The sequence below is a fragment of the Vipera berus genome (assembly GCF_964194415.1).
Source record: "Vipera berus genome assembly, chromosome: 2".
Classification (NCBI taxonomy): Eukaryota; Metazoa; Chordata; class Lepidosauria; order Squamata; family Viperidae; genus Vipera; species Vipera berus.
Window position 1 is genome coordinate 25,202,718 of NC_138203.1, and position 21,110 is coordinate 25,223,827.

The 21,110-nt window shown below is 39.1% G+C and overlaps 1 protein-coding gene across 1 annotated transcript in view; it reads right to left on the minus strand.

The window, feature by feature from the left end:
* Positions 1 to 816: 816 nt before the first annotated feature.
* LOC308664182 (chondroitin sulfate proteoglycan 4-like) overlaps positions 817 to 21,110 on the minus strand; it is a 42,832-nt gene continuing 22,538 nt past the window's right edge. Inside the window, exons 6-10 of the mRNA XM_081321207.1 lie at positions 13,884 to 14,082; positions 12,188 to 12,319; positions 6,590 to 6,762; positions 3,944 to 4,127; positions 817 to 3,406 (exon numbers count right to left, since the gene is read on the minus strand). Of these exons, the coding sequence (XP_081177333.1) occupies positions 1,371 to 3,406; positions 3,944 to 4,127; positions 6,590 to 6,762; positions 12,188 to 12,319; positions 13,884 to 14,082 (2,724 nt within the window). The 3' untranslated portion in view covers positions 817 to 1,370. The remainder of the gene's footprint in view (positions 3,407 to 3,943; positions 4,128 to 6,589; positions 6,763 to 12,187; positions 12,320 to 13,883; positions 14,083 to 21,110) is intronic.

Below are 21,110 nucleotides of genomic sequence, written 5' to 3' on the forward strand. Positions count from 1 at the left end.
CTTAATTAACTTTATGGCAAATCCTTAATATGGTTTAAATTCCTAAATATATAAATAGTGTTTCCATATAGAAATTCTGTACAAAATAGAAATGTGTGGTGTTTTGAACCAATAGAATCAAAATATTTCATGTTTTGAGTTTGCTGATTTTCAGCTATATAGAACAATGGAAATATACATTTGTGTATGTATGATGCTAGCGGTGCTTGCTACCTACAGTCCAAATTAAATAAAACTTGGTCAAGAGCATTCTGGTTGCAAAAACAAAATAAATAAACAAGCCCCCCCTAGTCCCATATGGAACCAAACTCTGCTTTCTACAACTTTCTTCTTTTCTTTCTACAACTACCTTCTAATATTAATCTCCAGTGACATAGTGATTAATAGCAAAAACAATAGCACTTAGACTTATATACCACTTCATAGTGCTTTACAACACCCTCTAAGCCAGACATGTCAAACACAAGGCCCGCGGGCCAGATCAGGCCCACGAAGTGGTTTCATGCGGCCCGCGAAGCCATCCTGTAAACAGTGAGAGAAAGGCCCCCACTGCCTTGGCCCTGGCCCAGAGACCCTCCTTCTGCCAGAGACCCTCAGATCTGTCCCACTCCTGCCCAGGCCCCCATAGGCACCCTTGATGCGAACGATGTAGAGCTGGCCACGCCCACCCAGGCCATACGCACTCTAGCCATGCCCACCCAGTAGGCCACACCCACCCGGCCCCCTGAGGGCAACCGCAATGCTGATGCGGCCCTCAATGAAACTGAGTTTGACACCCCTGCTCTGAGCAGTTTAGAGTCTGCATACTGCCCCCAGCAATCTGGATCCTCATTTTATTGACCTTGGAAGGATGGAAGGCTGAGTCAAGCTTAAGCTGATCAGCATAGATCTCTAGCAGTGGGCAGAATTAGTCTGCAATACTGCACTCTAATCATTGCACCACAATGGCTCAAATTTACCACTGATTTTACCATTCCATCACATTAAAATTTTCATTTTGCCCACAACTTTACAGAATTCCAAAGAAATACTAATGGGGCACATGCTGTATATTTCATTCTTACCACTTCTCTTACTTCCACTGTGACCAACATAATTGGACCCGGATTATTTAATTGGAACCCCATGAAGCTTACTATTGTCTTTTCCCCTTCCCACTCCCTTTCATTTCTTTCCTTTTCCTTTCATTTCCTCTCCCTCTTTCCTTTTTTGTTGTCTCCAAATCAGGAGTTGACTCCCGGCAACGGCCTCGATAAAGTTCCTGCATTTTTCTTGGCAAGGTTTCAAAAGTGGGTTGACTTCTACAACGACCAAAGAATTAAATAAGCAGAGTACAAGACTGAACATTCTTTACTGGTTTCAGTGGTATATTATACCCAGTACTGATTGCGTTTTAATGTTGGGTGGGTTTTTCGACAGTGCTGAATAATTTCTGGGTCAAGGCTGGACCAGGTGTTTTGCAAAAGACTTACAGCTGGAGCTGGAGTAGCTGGCACTGGATGAGGCTGTTCCCGCTGGAGGGACATGAGTGGTAAAACAGATGTTTTGTCTGCGCTTTTTAGGAGAGGTGTTACAGTGACAGTAGGTATTGTTAAGCTCCTCTCTGGAGAAAAGCTTGAACTGTTGAGAATTACTGGTGGCTGTTCTAAAATAAGAGGTTTTGCCTTCTTTGATCTGTGGCACATTAGGAAAATACAAAGAACAATGGCAATTATAATGAATAAAGCAGTCACAGAAGAAAGGGGTATGATGATGATCAACCAGTTCCTGCTGCTTGGTGTCTGAAGCCATGAGCTCTCAGAATGTGTTTTTATTGTGGTCATAGCCCAAACAGATATGCCTCTAGTATTATCTTCATCAAACTGTCTATCTTTCTGATGCTCCCAATGGCTTTGGTCAGGCCTGAAAGTCTGTGCTGGCACATCTGTGTGTGTGCCACGATTTGGGATAAACAGATATTCATTTTCTGTTATGTAACTTTCTAAAATGTCAGTAGTAGTTAAGAAAGGCACTTTTGGAGTAAAAACCTGAACCAGTGAAGGATCATGTCGCAGTATGACAAAGTGGAGCTCACCAATAGCAGGCTGAACATTGTCTGCTCTAAGTATGAAGGAAAAGGAATCATTTAATACATCAGTATTTGTCATATTAGCACTTGTTTCAAGGAAAACGACACCCATGTCAATGTCTCTTTTTGTGAAGAGAACCAGGCTCTTCCTTTCAGTGTTACTCAGTAACCTCCTTGAAAGATTCCCATAAACTGGTGACATTATGACTTCAAACTGGGGATTGCTTTTTGTCAAGTTGGCTAACTGTGTAGCATCCAAATAACTTGCATTGAGCTGATAAGACATCCTGTTGAGAATGGTCATGTTTAGGGCCATTTGCAAAAGAGGTTGTACTAAGACCTTCAGAACCTGTCCTGTTAGATTACTGTCTGGTGTGAACACTGCAAATTCTAACATATCGCCAAAGGCGGTGAAGTCTGTCATACAGTACAACAGTCTTGCTGCATATAAATCTCTTTGGTGAAATCTAGTCACCTCTTCATTCTCAATCAGAAGATTCCCATATCTAAAAGGCTTTGTTACTTCAAACCTGATTTCAGGGTTCTTCCCATTTGTTGTTGCCGAAAGGTGGTCATTTGTAATAGCAACTTGGTCCTGTCCCTGTAGAAGAACCACTTCCGTTAAATTAATCAATGTGATGGACAGCGGTACCACATCAAGCCGAAAGAGTTTATACTGTGGATGGTGCTGCCCATCAGTGACACTGAAATAGAAAACCCCTGAGAGAGGGCTCCCATCTTGTACAAACCAAACACGACCATCATTAATATCAGCTTGCGTGAAATCTTTGATAGATTCATTCAAACGAGACCACAGTGCTAAATGTCCATTTTGGGGATCAGTTATAACGGTATATTTAATCTCTTCCGGTGAGTTATCCAAATCTTCAACATTTAGGTTATCTTGTCTTAGAACTGTTCTATCTCCTTGTAAAACCTTCAAACATAGCAGTTTTGACTTTAGTTTTGGAACTTGGTCATTCACTGGCACAACAGTAATATTAAATGCCTCTTCGAAAACATCGATATTGGGTTTCACAGCAGATTTGCTTCTCTCATTTAGCCAAACAGCGAAGATAAAGTGATCAGTGAGTGATTCAGAATCATCGTGCACATAGGTGATTCCAAATTTGTTAATGATATACTGGGAGAAATGGGGCTTGTCTCTACTAATATTTCGTTCTCCCACAACAATTCTGCCATGCTGGGGCAATGCTACAACTTCATACCACACTTCAAATGCAGAACGTTGTGTCTGGGGTAATTTAGAGAGTAGGTTTGAGCCATCTAGCTTAGTTTTGTCAATTAAAACTTTGCCACCTTCCTGGACAACAGCACCTGCAAAAAGAAAAACCCTCTTTCAATAGAAGATTTGGAGAATACATTTTAAACGTAACGTTGCGTTGAGACATCAAGCAACCCTACTGGAATTCTAAGGGCAAGACCATCCACTGATACTTGTGAGCAATTCCAGTGGACAGAAAATATTACCTTTTTTTCTGAGTATCAGCAGAATTAGTTCTGACAAATGTTGTGCTTTAGCACAATCTTACTCTATTTGGCCTACTGGAAAGATAGTATCCTTATTATTAATGTGCATGTCATTCTGTGTTAGAAGAAGCTGAATCAGTAGGTCATGTATTACTTTTATGCTTATTCTGCATCATATCTGATTTTTTATAGAGCTCCCTTTATATAAAATCCAGGAAAAAGAACACAGAAAGTACAAATTATGTCTCTTTTATCAGACCAAAATATGAAAGTTGTCGATAAGGTGATGAGGTTTCTCCAAAGTATAGAACTTTGAGATAATTCCATAAAACCTAACTTGAGTTTCTGCAAAGATCAGATAATATATAATTGCACAGAACTTACCTGTGTTGGCAAATAGCTGACTGCTCTGATCATGTGCTCTAATTTCATAGGATATATTAATATGGAACACCTGAGGTCCCAGAGCAGCTGGTGGAAAAGAGACCGTAAATGTAAAATAATCTTGTGTGTTCCAATTTATTGGTTGTTTGTCTGAATGCTCATAAATGATCAATCCTTCATCCACCTGTAAAGAGAAAAAATGGTAAACTTGCTGGCAGTGAAAACAGTTGGTTTTTTTTAAATACCATTTATATCCCGCCCTTCTCCGAAGACTCAGGGCGGCTTACAATCTAAGAAGCACAAATCAATGTGCTTAGCAATAGCCTTCAATATGCCTGCTTATTAGGGCTTTCGCCCACCCCCCAAGCGGCATTTTTACAAAGTCAGCTTATTGCCCCCAACAATCTGGGTCTTCATTTTACCTACCTCGGAAGGATGGAAGGCTGAGTCAACCTTGAGCCTGGTGGGACTCGAACCTGCACTAATTGCAGGCAGCTGGTGTTACTTAAGGAGGCATTAGCCCACTGCTCCACCAAGGCTCTTTTTAAATTTGTTACAAATACATTTTTATTTAAAGCTTTTGTTTAGTAAGAATGAATGTTTTATATCTTAATCAAAACTTGGTATTTAAATCTGTAACCCCCTACAAGTGTTGTAAGAACCCCAGAACTATAAACACCTTAATTTTGTGGTTAATTGTAAGACTGCAATCACAATGACCTTGAAACAGATTTAATCTAAGAGATGTGTGCTTACAGAGCTCAGAGATTAATTTAAAATTTTGTTAAACGATCACAGTAAAAACTTATTCACCAATTATGATCATAGTTAGAGAAGGCAAGAATCTGAGAAGGAATGTTTTTGAGGTTTAGAGCATGGCTATCAAACTTGATCGCATCACGTGACGTATCGTGATGTATTGTGACTTTTTTGCCTTTGCAGAACTGGGGTGAGCATGGCCTGTGCTTGATTCATCTGCCCCACGGGCTGGCAGTTTGACATCCCTGGTTTAAAGGATGTAAAATTTGTTGTGGAAAGCAGTTATTTCATTGCATCTTCTGAAATAACTGGGATGTGGGGGTATTATTATTATAGTCAAAAATGTTTTCTCCAGCACTTCCTGGATTGACAACATTCAGTCCAGGAAGTACTGAGGAAGGGAATAATATAACAGCAGTTGGGGTAAGTGAATGGAGCTCAGCATTTACTGGCCAGATGTCCTTCCTGATACCTACTTGGAGGTCACAGCAGCTATTTTCTCTGTGTGTCCAGAGAGATAAATATCTGCCACTACCTAGGATCAAACTCACAGCCTCCTGACTGTGAGGTGAGATTCCACCTCTAGGCCACCACACTGATCAGTTTGAAGCGGTAAATAACTGCTATAAAAATATCTAGGACAGGCCTGCTAGTGAATATTTAGTAGAAACAAACTATCATGTACGGGCTTATTGATAAGGGTATCATAATTACATTATACTTCATCTCCTATTTGAAGAGAAGGATGAGGGGTGACATGATAGCAGTGTTCCAGTATCTCAGGGGTTGCCACAAAGAAGAGGGAGTCAAGCTATTCTCCAAAGCACCTGAAGGCAGGACAAGAAGCAACGGATGGAAACTAACCAAAGAGAGAAGCAACCTAGAACTAAGGAGAAAATTCCTGACAGTTTTGAACAATTAATCAGTGGAACAGGACTTGCCTCCAGAAGTTGTGAATGCTCCAACACTGGAAATTTTTAAGAAGAGATTGGACAGCCATTTGTCTGAAATGGTATAAGGTTTCCTGTCTGAGCAGGGGGATGGACTAGATTTATTTTTTATTTATTTTATTTTAATTCCATTTATATCCCGCCCTTCTCCGAAGACTCAGGGCGGCTTACAAGCTTAGCAGTAGCCTTCATTCTATGTATATGCCTGCTTATTAGGGCTTTCACACCCCCTCCAAGCGGCATTATTACAAAGTCAGCTTAATTGCCCCCAACAATCTGGGTCCTCATTTTACCTACCTCGGAAGGATGGAAGGCTGAGTCAACCTTGAGCCTGGTGGGATGCGAACCTGCACTAATTGCAGGCAGCTGGTGTTACTTAAGGAGGCATTAGCCCACTGCTCCACCAAGGCTCATACAATTATGATGATCTCCAAGGTCAATTCCAACATCATCATCATCATCAATAACAACAATAATAATAATGGATCACAACAAATACAAATATTTCTAAATCATTGGCTTACTTCTCCTAAATCTTTCACTCCCTTTCCGAAAGTTTAATAAATTGTTGTTTGTATCCCACTTTCATTATTTTTGCAGCTAAGGAGGTGAACATATCCAACACATCTTCCTCCTCCTATTTTCCCCACAACAACAACCCTATTAGATGAGTTGGGCTGGGAGAGAAGAACTGGTTCAAGGTCACTCAGCTGCCTTTTCAAGCATTAATCAATAATGACAGTAGTCCCCAACCCCACTCCATAGTAAGGAGGCTTTTCATAGTACTGTGTTCAACTACTGGCTATTTTGAAAGCTAAAAGAAGTATCTCCAAACAGTTTCACATTCCATCTGAATATTATTCTAAAATGTTTAGGCAATTAAGAAATATTTGTAACTAAGGCATACTTCCAGTTTCCTAAGTAAACGAACACTTACCATAGATTGTGTAAAACTTGAAATATCCTGTATGTTATTTTCAGAAAATATACAGATGAGTCTTCCATGTTTGGGGGAATTTGCAACTGTAAAAGTAATTGTTCTGTTTTCCACCTCAACCACTTCATTGGTGACAGCCTTCAGATTGTGGGATGTAATTGGTTTCCTGGAACCTGAATAATTTGCAGAAGGGTAATAATATTATCAATACAATTTATGATCTTCTCCAATCTTAAACTCTGTCTGCTCTTGAGCAGTTGATTCATTCAGAAGCAGTGCAATCCTGTAAACATTCATCTAGAGCAGGGGTGTCCAAACTTTTTTCAAAGAGGGCCAGATTGGATGAAGTGAACATGCTGGAGGGCCGAACATTTTTCCGAACATTCTTTGAACAATTACAATTAAATGCAAATGAATTATTTTATGCCAAGTTAATTGCAAATGGCATACTTTTCATTTTATAACATTAAGATCAACTGACAGCTGAGTTTTCACAATGTATTTTATGTGCAAAACAAGAGGCTTGACAGAACAGTGGAGCCTAAGGGGAGATATACAGGCGCCCTGCCCCCTCCGCTCTCATTCACTCACCTTTGCTTGGAAAAGTTTCTCTCTCGGTCTCATTCACTCATGTTTTGTTTGCAAAAGCTTCTCTCTCGCTCTCTCATTCCCTCTCTTGCTCCAAAAAGCCTCTTTCATGCTCTCATTCACTCACACTGCTCAATAAACGTTTCTCTCTCGCTCTCATTCACTCACCAACTCAAAAGGCCAGCCGCGGCGCCTCCATTGACTTCCATGGGGACACTTGGCAATTAAAACCACTCCCGCTACTGCTGCCAACTTTTTCACTTGCTGCTTGGTTCCGATTTAACCTGCAGAAACAAATCCCCGAGCCGGCCCCCATGGCAGCAGCGAGCCCCAAGGAGCGGGGCGGCCCAGTGTGCTCGCCGAGACGCTGGAGCGAGATTGCCCCCAACAATCTGAACACGAGATCGGCATTTCTCAGCCCACGCTGATCTCGCGCTCCTTACAATCTCCCTCTCTTTGTTTCAGTTTGCTTTCTACATTTGGGATGAAGACTCGAGGTTTGGCGTTTCTCCGCGCCCGCTGATCAGCGCGTGCGGAGAAATGCCCATTCCCTCTGCTGAGCCATCCCAGTTACTTCCCTGGAGCACCTCCATATCTTGCAAGGGCACACAGGGAATCCGCGTTTCTCTGCGCTCGCTGACCAGCGTGTGGGGAGAAACGCCCATTCCCTCTGCTGAGCCATCCCAGTTGCTTGCGTTGCAGAAGGCAAGTATTTGGGATGAAGACTCGAGATTCGGCGTTTCTCAGCCGGTGCTGATCTCGCCCTCCTTACAGTCTCCCTCTCTTTGTTTCAGCTTGCTTTCTGCATTTGGGACAAAGACTGGAGACTCGAGAGAGGGAGATTGTAAGGAGCGCGAGATCAGCACTTTCTGCATTTGGGACAAAGACTCGAGATTCGGCGTTTCTCAGCCCGCGCTGATCTCGTGCTCCTTACAGTCTCCCTCTCTCGAGTCTTCATCCCAAATGCAGAAAGCAAGCTGAAACAAAGAGAGGGAGACTGTAAGGAGGGCGAGATCAGCGCGGGCGGAGAAACGCCGAATCTCGTGTCTTCATTCCAAATGATTGCCTTCCGCAATGCAAGCAACCGGGACGGCTCAGCAGAGGGAATGGGCATTTCTCCGCATGCAGGAGAGGTTTGTTAGGGAGCCGGTGGTCCGGCGTTGTTTACCTCCTTCCTGTGTGTGTGTGTCAGACCTGTGGGGAACAGCCGGTAGAGGTGGCCGTCCGGCGTTCCCCCCCTCCTGTGTGTGTGTGTCGGGCCCACAGAGAGATGCAAACACCAGACTGCCACCACCTCTACCAGCCATTCCCCACAGGTCCGAGACCACACACACACACACACACACACACACACACACAAAACGAGGGGGAAAAATGCCGGACTGCTGCCTCCCTACCAGCCGTTCCCCGCGGGTCCAACACACACACACACACATACAAATGAGAGGGGGGGAAATGCCAGACTGCCGCCTCCCTACCAGCCTCCCTACCAGCCGTTCCCCGCAGGTCTGACACACACATACACAAACGAGAGGGGGGAAAATGCCGGACTGCCACCTCCCTACCAGCTGTTCCCCGTGGGTCCAACACACACAGACACACAGAGAGAGAAGGGGGAAAAGAAGGAGGGGATCTGGCAGTACCCAAGACTCCATATGCTGCTCAGAAACACCCTCTCACGGCCCTCCCTCCTGTGGCAGACAGTCTTCTGCTTGCCGCCCTCAATCAGAAGGGAGGGCCGTGGGAGGGCCGCATTTACACAGAGCAGGGAGGGCTGTTAGAGGGCCGTATTAAACCACCCCCCGGGCCGCAAATGGCCCGCGGGCCGGACTTTGGACATGCCTGATCTAGAGGTATTTTCAACCAAATGTATAATTTGGGGATCTCATACCTAAACATTATCCTGTACAGAGAGCTCTTTGCACCCAGATATCTAGTATACCAGAGAGAATGAGAATATACAGTGTATTATGTTTATACTGTATATAATACTTTGTGTTTGTGTGTGTGTGTATCTACACACAAACACACACACACACAAACACAAAGAATGGGCACCTGAAGGTTTACTAATGAATTAAGGGGCACCTGAAATTCTCTTCCAAAGGCTGTTCCTCTTCGTTCTCAGTGTAGATATTGACATGCTATGCAACATGCTATTCTAATGTAGGTTTCATGTTGACAAGAGGTTGTGCCCTACAATTTGAAATTGTATAATATGCAATTTCTGCACATTTGATCCAGCTCTTTATGAATGATCAAAACAACTCTCCATTATTTTACAAAGATCAAATAGGCCAGAATTTAAAGGAATTAGATCAACAGGAGTGTTTTTAAGCAATGTTCTTACATTCTTTCACTGAGTGCAAAGGGTGCAATAAATATGAACTAAAATCAAATAACAATACAGTTCCAAAAAACTATGAGCCATAATGCATAATTATGTATGCAGCTAACATTTACATTTGTATTTATTTGAATAAAAAGTAAATGTTCTGAATTGTATGCTCAACAGGTAGCAATAATGGAATGCATCAAAACGGTCAACAAGGAACTCATCCAGGCTTGGAGAAAAGACAGTACAAACAAAGAAGGTAAAAACCCAATTTCCTAACAAGGACATTTGGCAAGAATTTTTTAAAAACAAAACGGCAATTATTGCACTGTCTACAAATCCTGGTCAGTTAGTTTTGCTTTTATATGGAGAATGATGGGACAGGCATAGCACACTTCTCCAGACAGACAGTTTCTGAGTCTCTGGCTAGTAATTGTTGCAGTGCCAGCAATATTATTGGCTGACTGGTCCATGTTATTTATATCTATATTTATTTATTTATTATTGGATTCTTTTTTTTCAGATTTTTAGGGCACTTCGATCAATATGACTTTAAGTGGCATACAATGAAGCAATAAAACAATAATAACCAACAGAACTCAAATACTATACCGGAATATTATAAATAATATTACATTAATTCTGTCTCAAGTGCTGTCTCAAGTGTTATACGTTGTTTAATAGTTTCCAAATGTGAACAGTAAATGTACCAATTTTACCTATGGGAGGAAGGAATTCCATAGGAGAAGGGAGTTTTTGCAGAAATTACATGCCTCTGTCCTCTTCTGCTGTATTTCTTGGAGGTGGGGGAGAGATTCTATTTGAAAGTATGCCATACAGTATAACTAGCCCCAAGTTATGAAAGATGTTAAAGTAACATCTTGAATTGTACCCGGAAATGATTTGGCATTCAGTGCAGTTCCTATAGTATTGGTGCTAAATAGCCATCTTAAATAGTTCTAGATTGTTCCATGGGAGGAAGCTCTATTTTCCAGATGGACTTCAATTAAATTCCATCTATAGCATTTTGTAGTAATCCAACTGTAAGTTAATGAGAGGATGAGTCACTGTTGCCGTCTACTCTAGGAATGGCCACAAGGGGCACGTCAGCCAAAAATAGTCAAAAGTCATCTGGCCAGCCTTCACTTGCTGTTCCAACAAGAGGTGGATACTTGTGAGACCGTCTAGACCAGGGGTCTCCAAACTTGGCCGCTTTAAGACTTGTGGATTTCATGCTGGCTGAGGAATTCTGGGAGTTGAAGTCCACAAGTCTTAAAGCGGCCAAGTTTGGAGACCCCTGCTCTAGACCAGAAAATCAACTCTTCAGGAATACTAGACCTATATTTTATAGAGAATGTTTATAAACTTGCAAATGTGATTGTGCTGTTCCTCCCTTTTCTTCTCAGTGAAATAGGGAGATGTTGCCTGAGCTGCTTCCAAATATTTCCTGGGTCTTAAAGAATGTTTCAACCCTCTTTTCAAAACCATCTCCCTTACTTTCTATAAAACCTGGGTTTTCTCAGGGAGCATAAACCCATCAAGAGTTAAAGTTGGCATTGTTCTAACTACAACTGGCTCCTGCATCAGAAGCCATTCTGTCTTGTTTGGGGTAAATCACAACCTGTTGCTTCCTACTCAGATCCTTACAGCCTCCAGATATCAAGCCAAAACTTCCACTGCTTCTCTCAAATGGTGTAAGGTACAGGTGTATCTATCTACTTATGGTCCTGTATCTCAACACACTGAATGACCTCCAACAGCAGGTTCAGATGAAAGTGAAACTTTGCAGTAGCTCTTATAACAGTATCATAGAGTTCTACCTTTCTTTATAGGTTGGAACCGTCTGTTCATGAAATAAAGCCATCAAAGTCGACTTTTTTGTTACAGTGTCATCTATACTTAATTTCAGCTTGTTCTCTCTCTCATCCACCCCATTTCTGACAGTAAGCAATATTCAAGGGTTCTGGTCATCTAGACAGCTTAATCGCAAATTTTTATTAAGTGACTTTGGGCCAATCACCTTCTCTTAATTTAACCTCATAAACATGTTATGAGACTAAAAGGAAGGAAATCACACATACCAGCTTGAGTAAGATAAGCAGGCAATAATAAACAAATTGTAAGGTAGAGGTCAGAAGATTATATATGACAGAATGCTTGCATGTTTTAAAATGCTGTTTAAAAATACCAGTTCTCGATTATGAATGTCAACTTTGGGGAAAATGTTGGCGTAAAGGAGCAAGACTCAGCCTTTAAAAATGTACCAGGCCTAGCTTGCTTATAATTATTTTCACTTCCTATAAACATTCTTTCAAAAGAATATGCCTCAAGGCATTTTTGTGACTAAATGTCAAAATGAGAATCAAAAGCATTAAGCCACGTGTCAAATATGAATCACAAATTGCAATTTGCCACTGCAGTTTCTAAACATGTTTTCCCAGCACACCTATATTGCTGAAATAGTATAGTTTCCTACCAGTTTTAGTCAAGAAACTACATAAAATAGGTTCACGTAATTTTAAGAAATAAGCAGTACATGAACACTACCTTATCCTGACTTAGGATCAAGTTGAACATAAGTGCATTTTGGAATTCCCATTATTGTTAAATATTGACCAATCACCTTATTGTTTATTTTAGTTTATTTGAAATAAATTAAGAATACAAAGCCTTACCTGGAAAAATTTCTAATCCATTATTATTTACAAGGCGAATAACCAAATTTCGAGCTGTGATGCTAAATATCTGACGAGGTGCAAAGTTTATGCCATCTGTAACTTGAAAACTGAAACCTCCAGACATTGATCCTAGAGAAAAGCAGGGATATATTCATATAACAACAGCAATAATAACAATTAAGAAACATTTAGCAATTAGCATGCAACAAAATAAATTGTTGTTGTTGTTAGCTGCGAAGTCATGTCCGATCTACCGCGACCCTATGGACAACGTTCCTCCAGGCCTTCCTGTCCTCTACCATCTTCTGGAGTCCATTTAAGCTCACGCCTACTGCTTCAGTGACTCCATCCAACCACCTCATTCTCTGTCGTCCCCTTCTTCTATTGCCCTCAATCTTTCCCAGCATTAGGCTCTTCTCCAGTGAGTCCTTCCTTCTCATTAGGTGGCCAAAGTATTTGAGTTTTAGCTTCAGGATCTGGCCTTCTAAAGAGCAGTCAGGGTTGATCTCCTCTAGGACTGACCGGTTTGATCGCCTTGCAGTCCAAGGGACTCGCAGGAGTCTTCTCCAGCACCACAGTTCAAAGGCCTCAATTCTTTGACGCTCAGCCTTTCTTATGGTCCAGCTTTCACTGCCATACATTGCAACTGGGAAGACCATAGCCTTGACTATACGCACAACAATATTTTCAATCAATACATTATGATATCTGTATGCACTGGTCAAACCTACAATTGTGCTGCCTGCTTGGATTAGTAATTCAGTTGATTGTGGTTCAGTATTTGAATTTGATTGCATTTGTTTCTTGCATTCAGACAATGTTTCAGCGAGCCAGATAGATCCCTCAGAAAAGTAATAGACGTTGTCAAAAACACCACTGGCAGTTGGAAATTGTGGCTTGATGTGTATGGCTGCAGTTGGCTTACGTGTGGTTCACTGTTTGCACTTTTTATTCAACATAATTATTCTTCTGGAATTACTATCGCTGCATACCTATTTGTGTGTATATGCAAATATTGTGCAGAGAAAAAATATATTCTAGTATTAGCCATAGCTCTTACTTGTACAGTAATCACTTCATTTCATTTGCATTTTAGCAGAAAGAAAAATACGTATGCATATTTCTTATCTTGGTGTTTATCTGTCTTGTTCCTGAGTTTCTGGTATGGACGTTCATCTATTTGTTTTATTGAGCATGGTAGGAATATATGTAGGAAAGATTTCAGACTACATTAAGTCATTTGATATTCTCTGGATTAAAGAATATGAATTTCTATTAAAATAGCTTCTTCCTATCCCATCCACACACACAAAAATTGTTATGGATATAAGAGCAAATGGTGTGCAAAGGAAGGAAACTATATTTTACATGCCTTTATGTCTCTGCTCCTACCCAAAGTCCAATCCAAATCTAAACTCTGCTTTCATAAAGCCTAGGTTTTGCTTTTTTCAGAAAGTTTGCTTTCTGAACATAAAACATAAAAGGATTATTCTTGCAGCTAATATGTTATATGCTAAGTCATGGAATTACCACAAACGCCATTCAATTCTCTCTCTATTCAGCTGATTTATTAAAGATCCCAAAAATATAACATATGTAGTTCCCATAGTGTGTTTAACTCTTAACTGGGCTATTTTTAATAGAAGCAAAAACATCATTAACTCTGGCATGAAATTCCATCAGCGCATAATACCTCTATGGACCAATACCACTTGTCCTTCTTCAATATGAGCTTGGGTAAAATTAAGGATACTCTTGCTTGGAGAAGACTTGAGTGCCAAGTGGCCATTACTGGGAGGAGAAACAGAATACAATAATTCTGCTGGAGAAGAATCTTTATCTTCTGCCAAGAGTTCATTCGTTGTTATTTCAGTGACTGATCCTACCCACACCTTAAAGAAAAAGAAGAAAAAACAAATGTTACTCAGATTCTGGCTTTGCTGTTAAAATACATAGTTTTGTAAACAAGGTTGGTTTTAAAAGCAGCTGAGCTTGGCTGAGATATCTTTTTAAATAACTTTTATGGTAGAAGTTTTTCAAAAGAATTAAAAACAGTACACATTTTGAATTAAAGAAGATTAAAGAAAAATAATCAGAAAGTTTGAAACGGATTAGGAATAGAGGAGGGAGGGGAGGGGAGGGGGGGAGGGGAGGGGACGGGAGGGAAGGGAAGGAAAGGAAAGGAAAGGAAAGGAAAGGAAAGGAAAGGAAAGGAAAGGAAAGGAAAGGAAAGGAAAGGAAAGGAAAGGAAAGGAAAGGAAAGGAAAGGAATAAAAAAACTTTGCTGATATATTTCTTAAGGATTTCCTGTAGGTTAAGATACACAACATAGGGTTCATTGGATGTTTTGGAGTATAAAAGCAACTTGCTGACTCTAGGTATTGGAAACTAGATCCAGGACATAGAGGAAACAAGTTGCCTGCCTTGGAGCTAATCAACAAGAGTACCGTATTACTGTGGTAACAACAATAGTATCCAACTAAATTAGATTATTAAAATAAAGCAAACAAGCAAACAATGACTGGGCCCTTGTGTGAAAGGTTCATGAACATAGTTCAGTTCTGGCACGCAGAATAAACCTCTCATCTCAGAAGCACCTTGTTCTTTGATGTTAAGTTTGCATCTGACTATGATTAGTACATCAGTGGATAAATTTTTTAAAAAATCTGACAAGACTGAAACCTACCCATCCCGCTGTAGAATGTAGACTGTAAAATTCATTTCAAAAGACTTCAGCTAAATATCAAACCACATCCTGCATAAATTCTTATCTAAAGAAACACAGCATGGAATTGCACAGCCTGTGAGCATACAAATATTAAAGTATCTGAGATCACTGAAGTAGCTTTATTGTCTCATTTATCTGTCTCAATAGTATCAGTACTTCCTTGCACATTGAAGTACAGATGTATCTAAAATTAAAACAAATGGGGAAATAACTGGGCTAAACTGATGTCAATACTTAGCTGCATTTTGCTGACCTGACACAAAAGAGAGACAGACGCCAGGCTAAAAGAAATTGGAAGGGTGCCCAAAGTCATAATATCTTGGACATCTTACTGCAAGTTTCAGATAGCCACTGGATATTGTACATAATAATCATGCACGTTTGCTTGCATACACACACACAAACACACACACACACACAGAGAGAGAGAGAGAGAGGGGGGGGGGAGGGAGGAGGGAGGGAGGGAGAAAGAGAGAGAGAGAGAGAGAAAGAGAAACACACACACACATACACATTAAAGTAACTTTCCAAGTCTCTCTAATGTTTTTGCTGTAACAGAGTTCTTCCTCTGTATCTGAATTTCAGGACAATTCAGCAAGGTTTCCTTCCTATGTTTACATTCCATGCTTATACCATTTATTTACAAATTCATAGACAATTCAGTTGGGTAAGATCTGAATAGATATGCATTAAACTATCTAAATTTCTCTATTTCCTGATACTCATCTATTTGCCAAACACTGGTTTGTTGGCTGGAACAAATTTTTGAACAAATTTAGGTGACTGCTAAAAGCTCTGTTCCTTTCCAATATATGCTTTATGCATATAACTAGGTCTCATATCCTCAACATTGCTTATTTGGATTCCTGAGGAGCTTAGTTTACACATAAATCTACTCACACATACAAAGTATCAGTATATATTTAAATCTGTTTATACATACAAGGTAAAGAAATATATCCAAAAGCATGTTTGATTTGATTGCAAAAAACAAGAATGAAAAAATAATTCTTGCTACTATGGAATGTGTGAGAAAAAAATATATTTTTCCAACAGAACAAGTAGATACAGAGATTTGGAGGTTAAGTGGAACAAAGTAAAAAAAATGCTTGGTGACATAATGAAGCTATAAATGAGGAAAAAACATGCACAGGTAGTCCGTGCTGTTCATTTAATGATGGTTCAAAGTTATGATGGGCTCAAAAAAGGGATTTAAATCTTGTTCTTACACTTATGGCCATCACAACACCCCCATGGTCATGAGATTGAAATTCAGGCATTGACAAATGACTTGTTCAATGTGATGTGATGGCTGTATTAGACAATTAGAAGAAATATATTACTGTTTCACTCTACAAACAGAAAGATAGTAAGAGTGAATGCAAAAGCTACTGAGGATTAGTTTGTAAGTATACCTGGGAAAGTATTGAGCACAATTGTGATCAAAATGGGGGGAGCCTGTTTATGCAAATAAGAAGTTAAATTGTAATAAAAGTGAAATTTTTGTAAGTTTACTGAATGCTGTTAGGTGAAGAAACATATATAGATAGTTTAAGAATTGTAAACACTGATAGAAAAGTAATGAGTTGTATGAGGCCTTGGATGAGAAACAAAAATTTATAGAAGAAGCAAAAATGGTTATGTAAACCACTGACAGTGAGAGATTGGTATATCAGGAAAAACATAGAAGATGATTGCACTGCAAACAGGGCACTTAAGAAATGTGTATGGTAAAACATGAAAAGTTAATGTCATGAATGAGTGAGTGTGGAATGAATGTAGACTGAATACAAACAAAACCAAGGATTGGATGCAAAACAAACACATGAATTTTGCATCCTAAATTCATCACATTTGAATTGTAAGCAGTCCAGAGTTGTTTGCTGAGATGGTCAGCTATAGAAATCAAAATCAAAATCAAAATCAAAATGTAAGTATGTATGTCAAGGGGAAGCCTGAAAAAGCCATAGTTATATGGACCTGATGGTTATTCCCAAACTATCACGTTAGGAATAGTTCCTCTAAAATGGAACTGTCAGAATTTTAAATAAGAAAAGGCAGTATATGAACATGGTGGGAAAAGGGTTATTTGCAAGTACAGAAAGATATGGATAATTATAGTGAAAGATTTTGGTATAAACTAGGTTTAACTGTGTTTCTTTCCTTATATCCTGGCTTTAATTTCTTTGACTTTTTCTCACTTCCTTCATACCATGTTGTTTGCCTAGAAAGGCAATAATGAGATGGGTGTGCATACTTGTATCGACAATTGATCAACAAAACTCTATTACAGTAATCTAAATATTAATAGAAATAGGAGGGAATGAAGAATTCCAAGCCCATTGTAGTGGTTTTTGGCTATATCATAAATCATTTAACAACACGTTTTAACCAAAAATGCTTTTAAAACGGCTGTCTATAATGTGACAGAATTAGATTACTTAAATGAAGCAGAAAACAAAGGTTTGCCTTTTTAGGGATTCTGTTTGCATTTTTTTTCTGAATGAGATCATACATTGTAGTAGAGAATAAATGAAGCACATTGCAGAAAAATAGCTTATTGCCAATTACGATGATCATAACAACCACTGAAAGTATTGAATCAAGGTCCTGCATATTGTAGTTTGACTGCTCTGTCCCAGTCATGTTACTCAGACAGATGTGAAAGGAGGGGTAACTAGCAAGAGCAATATGTCAACGCTGTGGATCCCACACTTGCTTGTTCTTTAGAAAGATGACTCACGTGCTACGTTTTCATCATTTCCTTGCCATTAAATTATGTCAAATTTGAAACTGCAAAAATGTTTCATGTAATGCATATATGGAAAATGACGCTTAACAAATGTTATTCTAAAGATTTTTCAGTGGCTACATCTGAGCATGTAAGAGCATCTTACTTAGCATTAGACAGTATTGTGCCCAGAAACTGAAAGCAAGCTGCATCACAGTGATACAAATCCATTTAAAACCCATTTAAAGTTTTTCAAAGAGCCATGAAAAAAATGACACACACATGTTCTAAACAAAGTTAAATTATTAATCAAAATAATTATATCTGTGCAATCCATTCCACAACATTCAACAATGCCTTAAGGAATAAAGAGAATACTGCATTTCTCCCCCCCACCCCACCCTCAATCCTCATGGAAGGCTGCTTCTAGAAGAAATGAGTCATGCTTTGGTCTCTCTGAAACCAAGATCTGAGGTGACTAAATCCCAACTGCAATGACTAACTTCATCCCAGCCCAGACCATACATTTTCTGAAAATGATGGTGAGGTAAAGCTCCAGCCCTGAGCTTCAGTTAAGCTGGTCCAATGGAGTACACATGCTTAGAGTATGGCCTGACTCTTTCAAAATCAGCACAGCCGTGCTCTTTTATGGATTACTGCAATATCATATACAGGTAGCCCTTGACTTACAACAGATCATTTAATGATCATTCGAAGTTACAGCAGCACTGAAAAGAGTGACTTATGACCGTTTCCCATACTTATGATCATTGCCGCATCTCCATAGTCACGTGATCAAAACTCAGATGCTTGGCATCTGATCTCATATTTATGATGGTTGGAGTAAAGCCAATGGGGAAGCCAGATTCACTTAACAATCATGTTACTAACTTAACAAATGCAATGATTCACTTAGCAACTGTGGCAAGGGGTCAAAATTCACTTCACAACTAACCCACTTAGCAACATTAATTTTGGGCTCAATTGTGGGCGAAAGTCAAGGACTACCTGTAAATGTTACTTCAGTGCATTGTTTCAACAGATGAATTAAAGAGATTCAAATTGGATTTGAAAAAAAATATTACGACTTTAGAAGCTGATAATCAAATAAAAGTGAAAAAAAAGAATATTAGTGAGTACAAGAAAACTTTATATACTGAATCCTTACAAAATAAAAAACAGAGCTTACTTTGCCAACAGAAGATCTCAGGAAGCAGCTTGGAAAAGAAAAAAATGATTTAGCATCACCAAAATAGTGAACATATTCACATTGTACGCTATCCTATCTTTATTATCTGTTTAAGAACACATTTTATTTTCATTTATCCTAGTTCTGTCTCGCATATTCTCCATTATTTCAGGATTTTCTTGATAAGGTTTGAGAACACCAAATATTTGGCCCAGATGTATACACTTTTTAATTTAGCTTTTCCATTTCATATTTTCATTTTAAAATGTTAATATTAGCAAATCCACAGCTCTGAGATTTCTTTCCCCTTTATGCATGTTTCTAAGGATCACACTCTGGTTGGTCTTCATTACTAAAAAGAGTTGTTTCTGATAAATGGGGAAACTTCCATAAAATTGAAAACTGATCCCCCCCTTCTGGTTATACTGCAGTACTTACGCTAAAAATCATGCCATCTAAAAATACAACTACTTTTGCTCATTTTAAAATTTGGGGTAAAAGAGGATCTTTACTAAGAAAATAAGAGATAACTAATGCTAGTATATCTGTGACTAAAAGACATTGGATAGTTATCGCCTTAACAATTTAATGCCTAAAGATATTTTTTTAAAAGTAACTTCAAAATACCTACCCCTCAGATAAATAGATATAAAAAGAAAAAGCCAATAAGAATACAAACCCAAAATCACCAATGAACTAGTTAATCCTATAACCCATAAAAAAGGAACTTAATGACTGTTAATATTGTCCTCTGTTAGTCCCAACTAGTAAGGAGAAAGATTATGGAATTTGGCTAGGCCATAGACACTTCAAGCTATCAGAAAGCAGTCAGTAGAATTTGGAATGAATTTCAGAGGAAAGCTATACACAATGGATCAAAAACTCCTATGACAATCATGAGGAAAAGAGAGCAGTGTAAAAAAGAATGAAAAAAGTAGTGCTAAGGAGTTTGCAATTTAAAAAAGGGGAGGGCGAGAAGAACATTTACGCTAAAAATTGATGGGCAGTTTTAGTTACTGTGGTTTATAAATACGTGATGTGGAGATGACATAGCAATGTGGAAATCTGCTTCCATTCTATTTGTACCTTCTCATTCAGAACTCATTCAAGGAGACTATTTGATTGAAGTTATTTACAAATGTTTGAAAGTTCCAAATAGACTCTAGAAAGAGTATAGAGAAGAGCAACAAAGATGATTGGGGGACTGGAGGCTAAAACATATAGGGAATGGTTGCTGGAATTGGGTATGTGTAGTTTAATGAAGAGAAGGGTGAGGGGTGACATGATAGCAGTGTTCCAATATCTCAAGGGCCGCCACAAAGAAGAGGGAGTCAAGCTATTCTCCAAAGCACCTGAGAGCAGGACAAGAAGCAACGGATGGAAACTAGTCAAGGAGAGAAGCAACCTAGAACAAAGGAGAAATTTCCTGACAGTTAGAACAACTAACCAGTGGAACAACCTGCCTCCAGAAGTGGTGAATGCTCCAACACTGGAGGTTTTTGGGAAGAGACTGGCCAGCCATTTGTCTGAAATGGTATAGGGTTTCCTGCCTGAGCAGGGGGTTGGACTAGATGACCTCCAAGGTCCCTTCCAAGTTGTTGTTGTTGTTGTTGTTGTTGTTGTTATTATTATTATTATTATTAATAATAATAATAATAATAATAATAATAATAATAATAATAATAATAATAATAATAATAATAATTTTATGCACCTGGAGTTTTTTTTAAAGAGAGGTAATGAACACTCCATTGCTGGAGATCTTCAAGAAAAGATTGGACAACCATTTGTTCAGGATGCAATAAAGTCTCCTGCCTTTGACAGGAGGTTGGACTAGAAGACCTCCAAGGTCTTTTTCAGCCCTATCTATGATTCTATGAATTAATTGATTAAATTACCAATCAAGTGGCAATTCTTAAATATAATTAGAGGATGCAATATTCCCAGAAAAATCAACTTTCAAACATTCTAGTGTAGAAATGGAGAGATAATTCTGCCCCTTTGCAATGTACTTGTTCAAATTAATAATTTCTCATCATTTAATCCTGTTATTAACTTATTTTAAACAAGACCAATTATATGCTAGCAATAACAGCACAGAGTTGGGATATGAGCATTAAAAATAAATCAAGGACACAATGAAGATGCATTGCTGTCTGCCTTATCTTTTTCATAGTCCCCAGGATTTCTTTTAAATTCAACAGTAGTAAAATTGAAAAATTGTCCAGATGTTTTAAACACTGGTATAACCTCTAGAGGGAGCACATTTGGT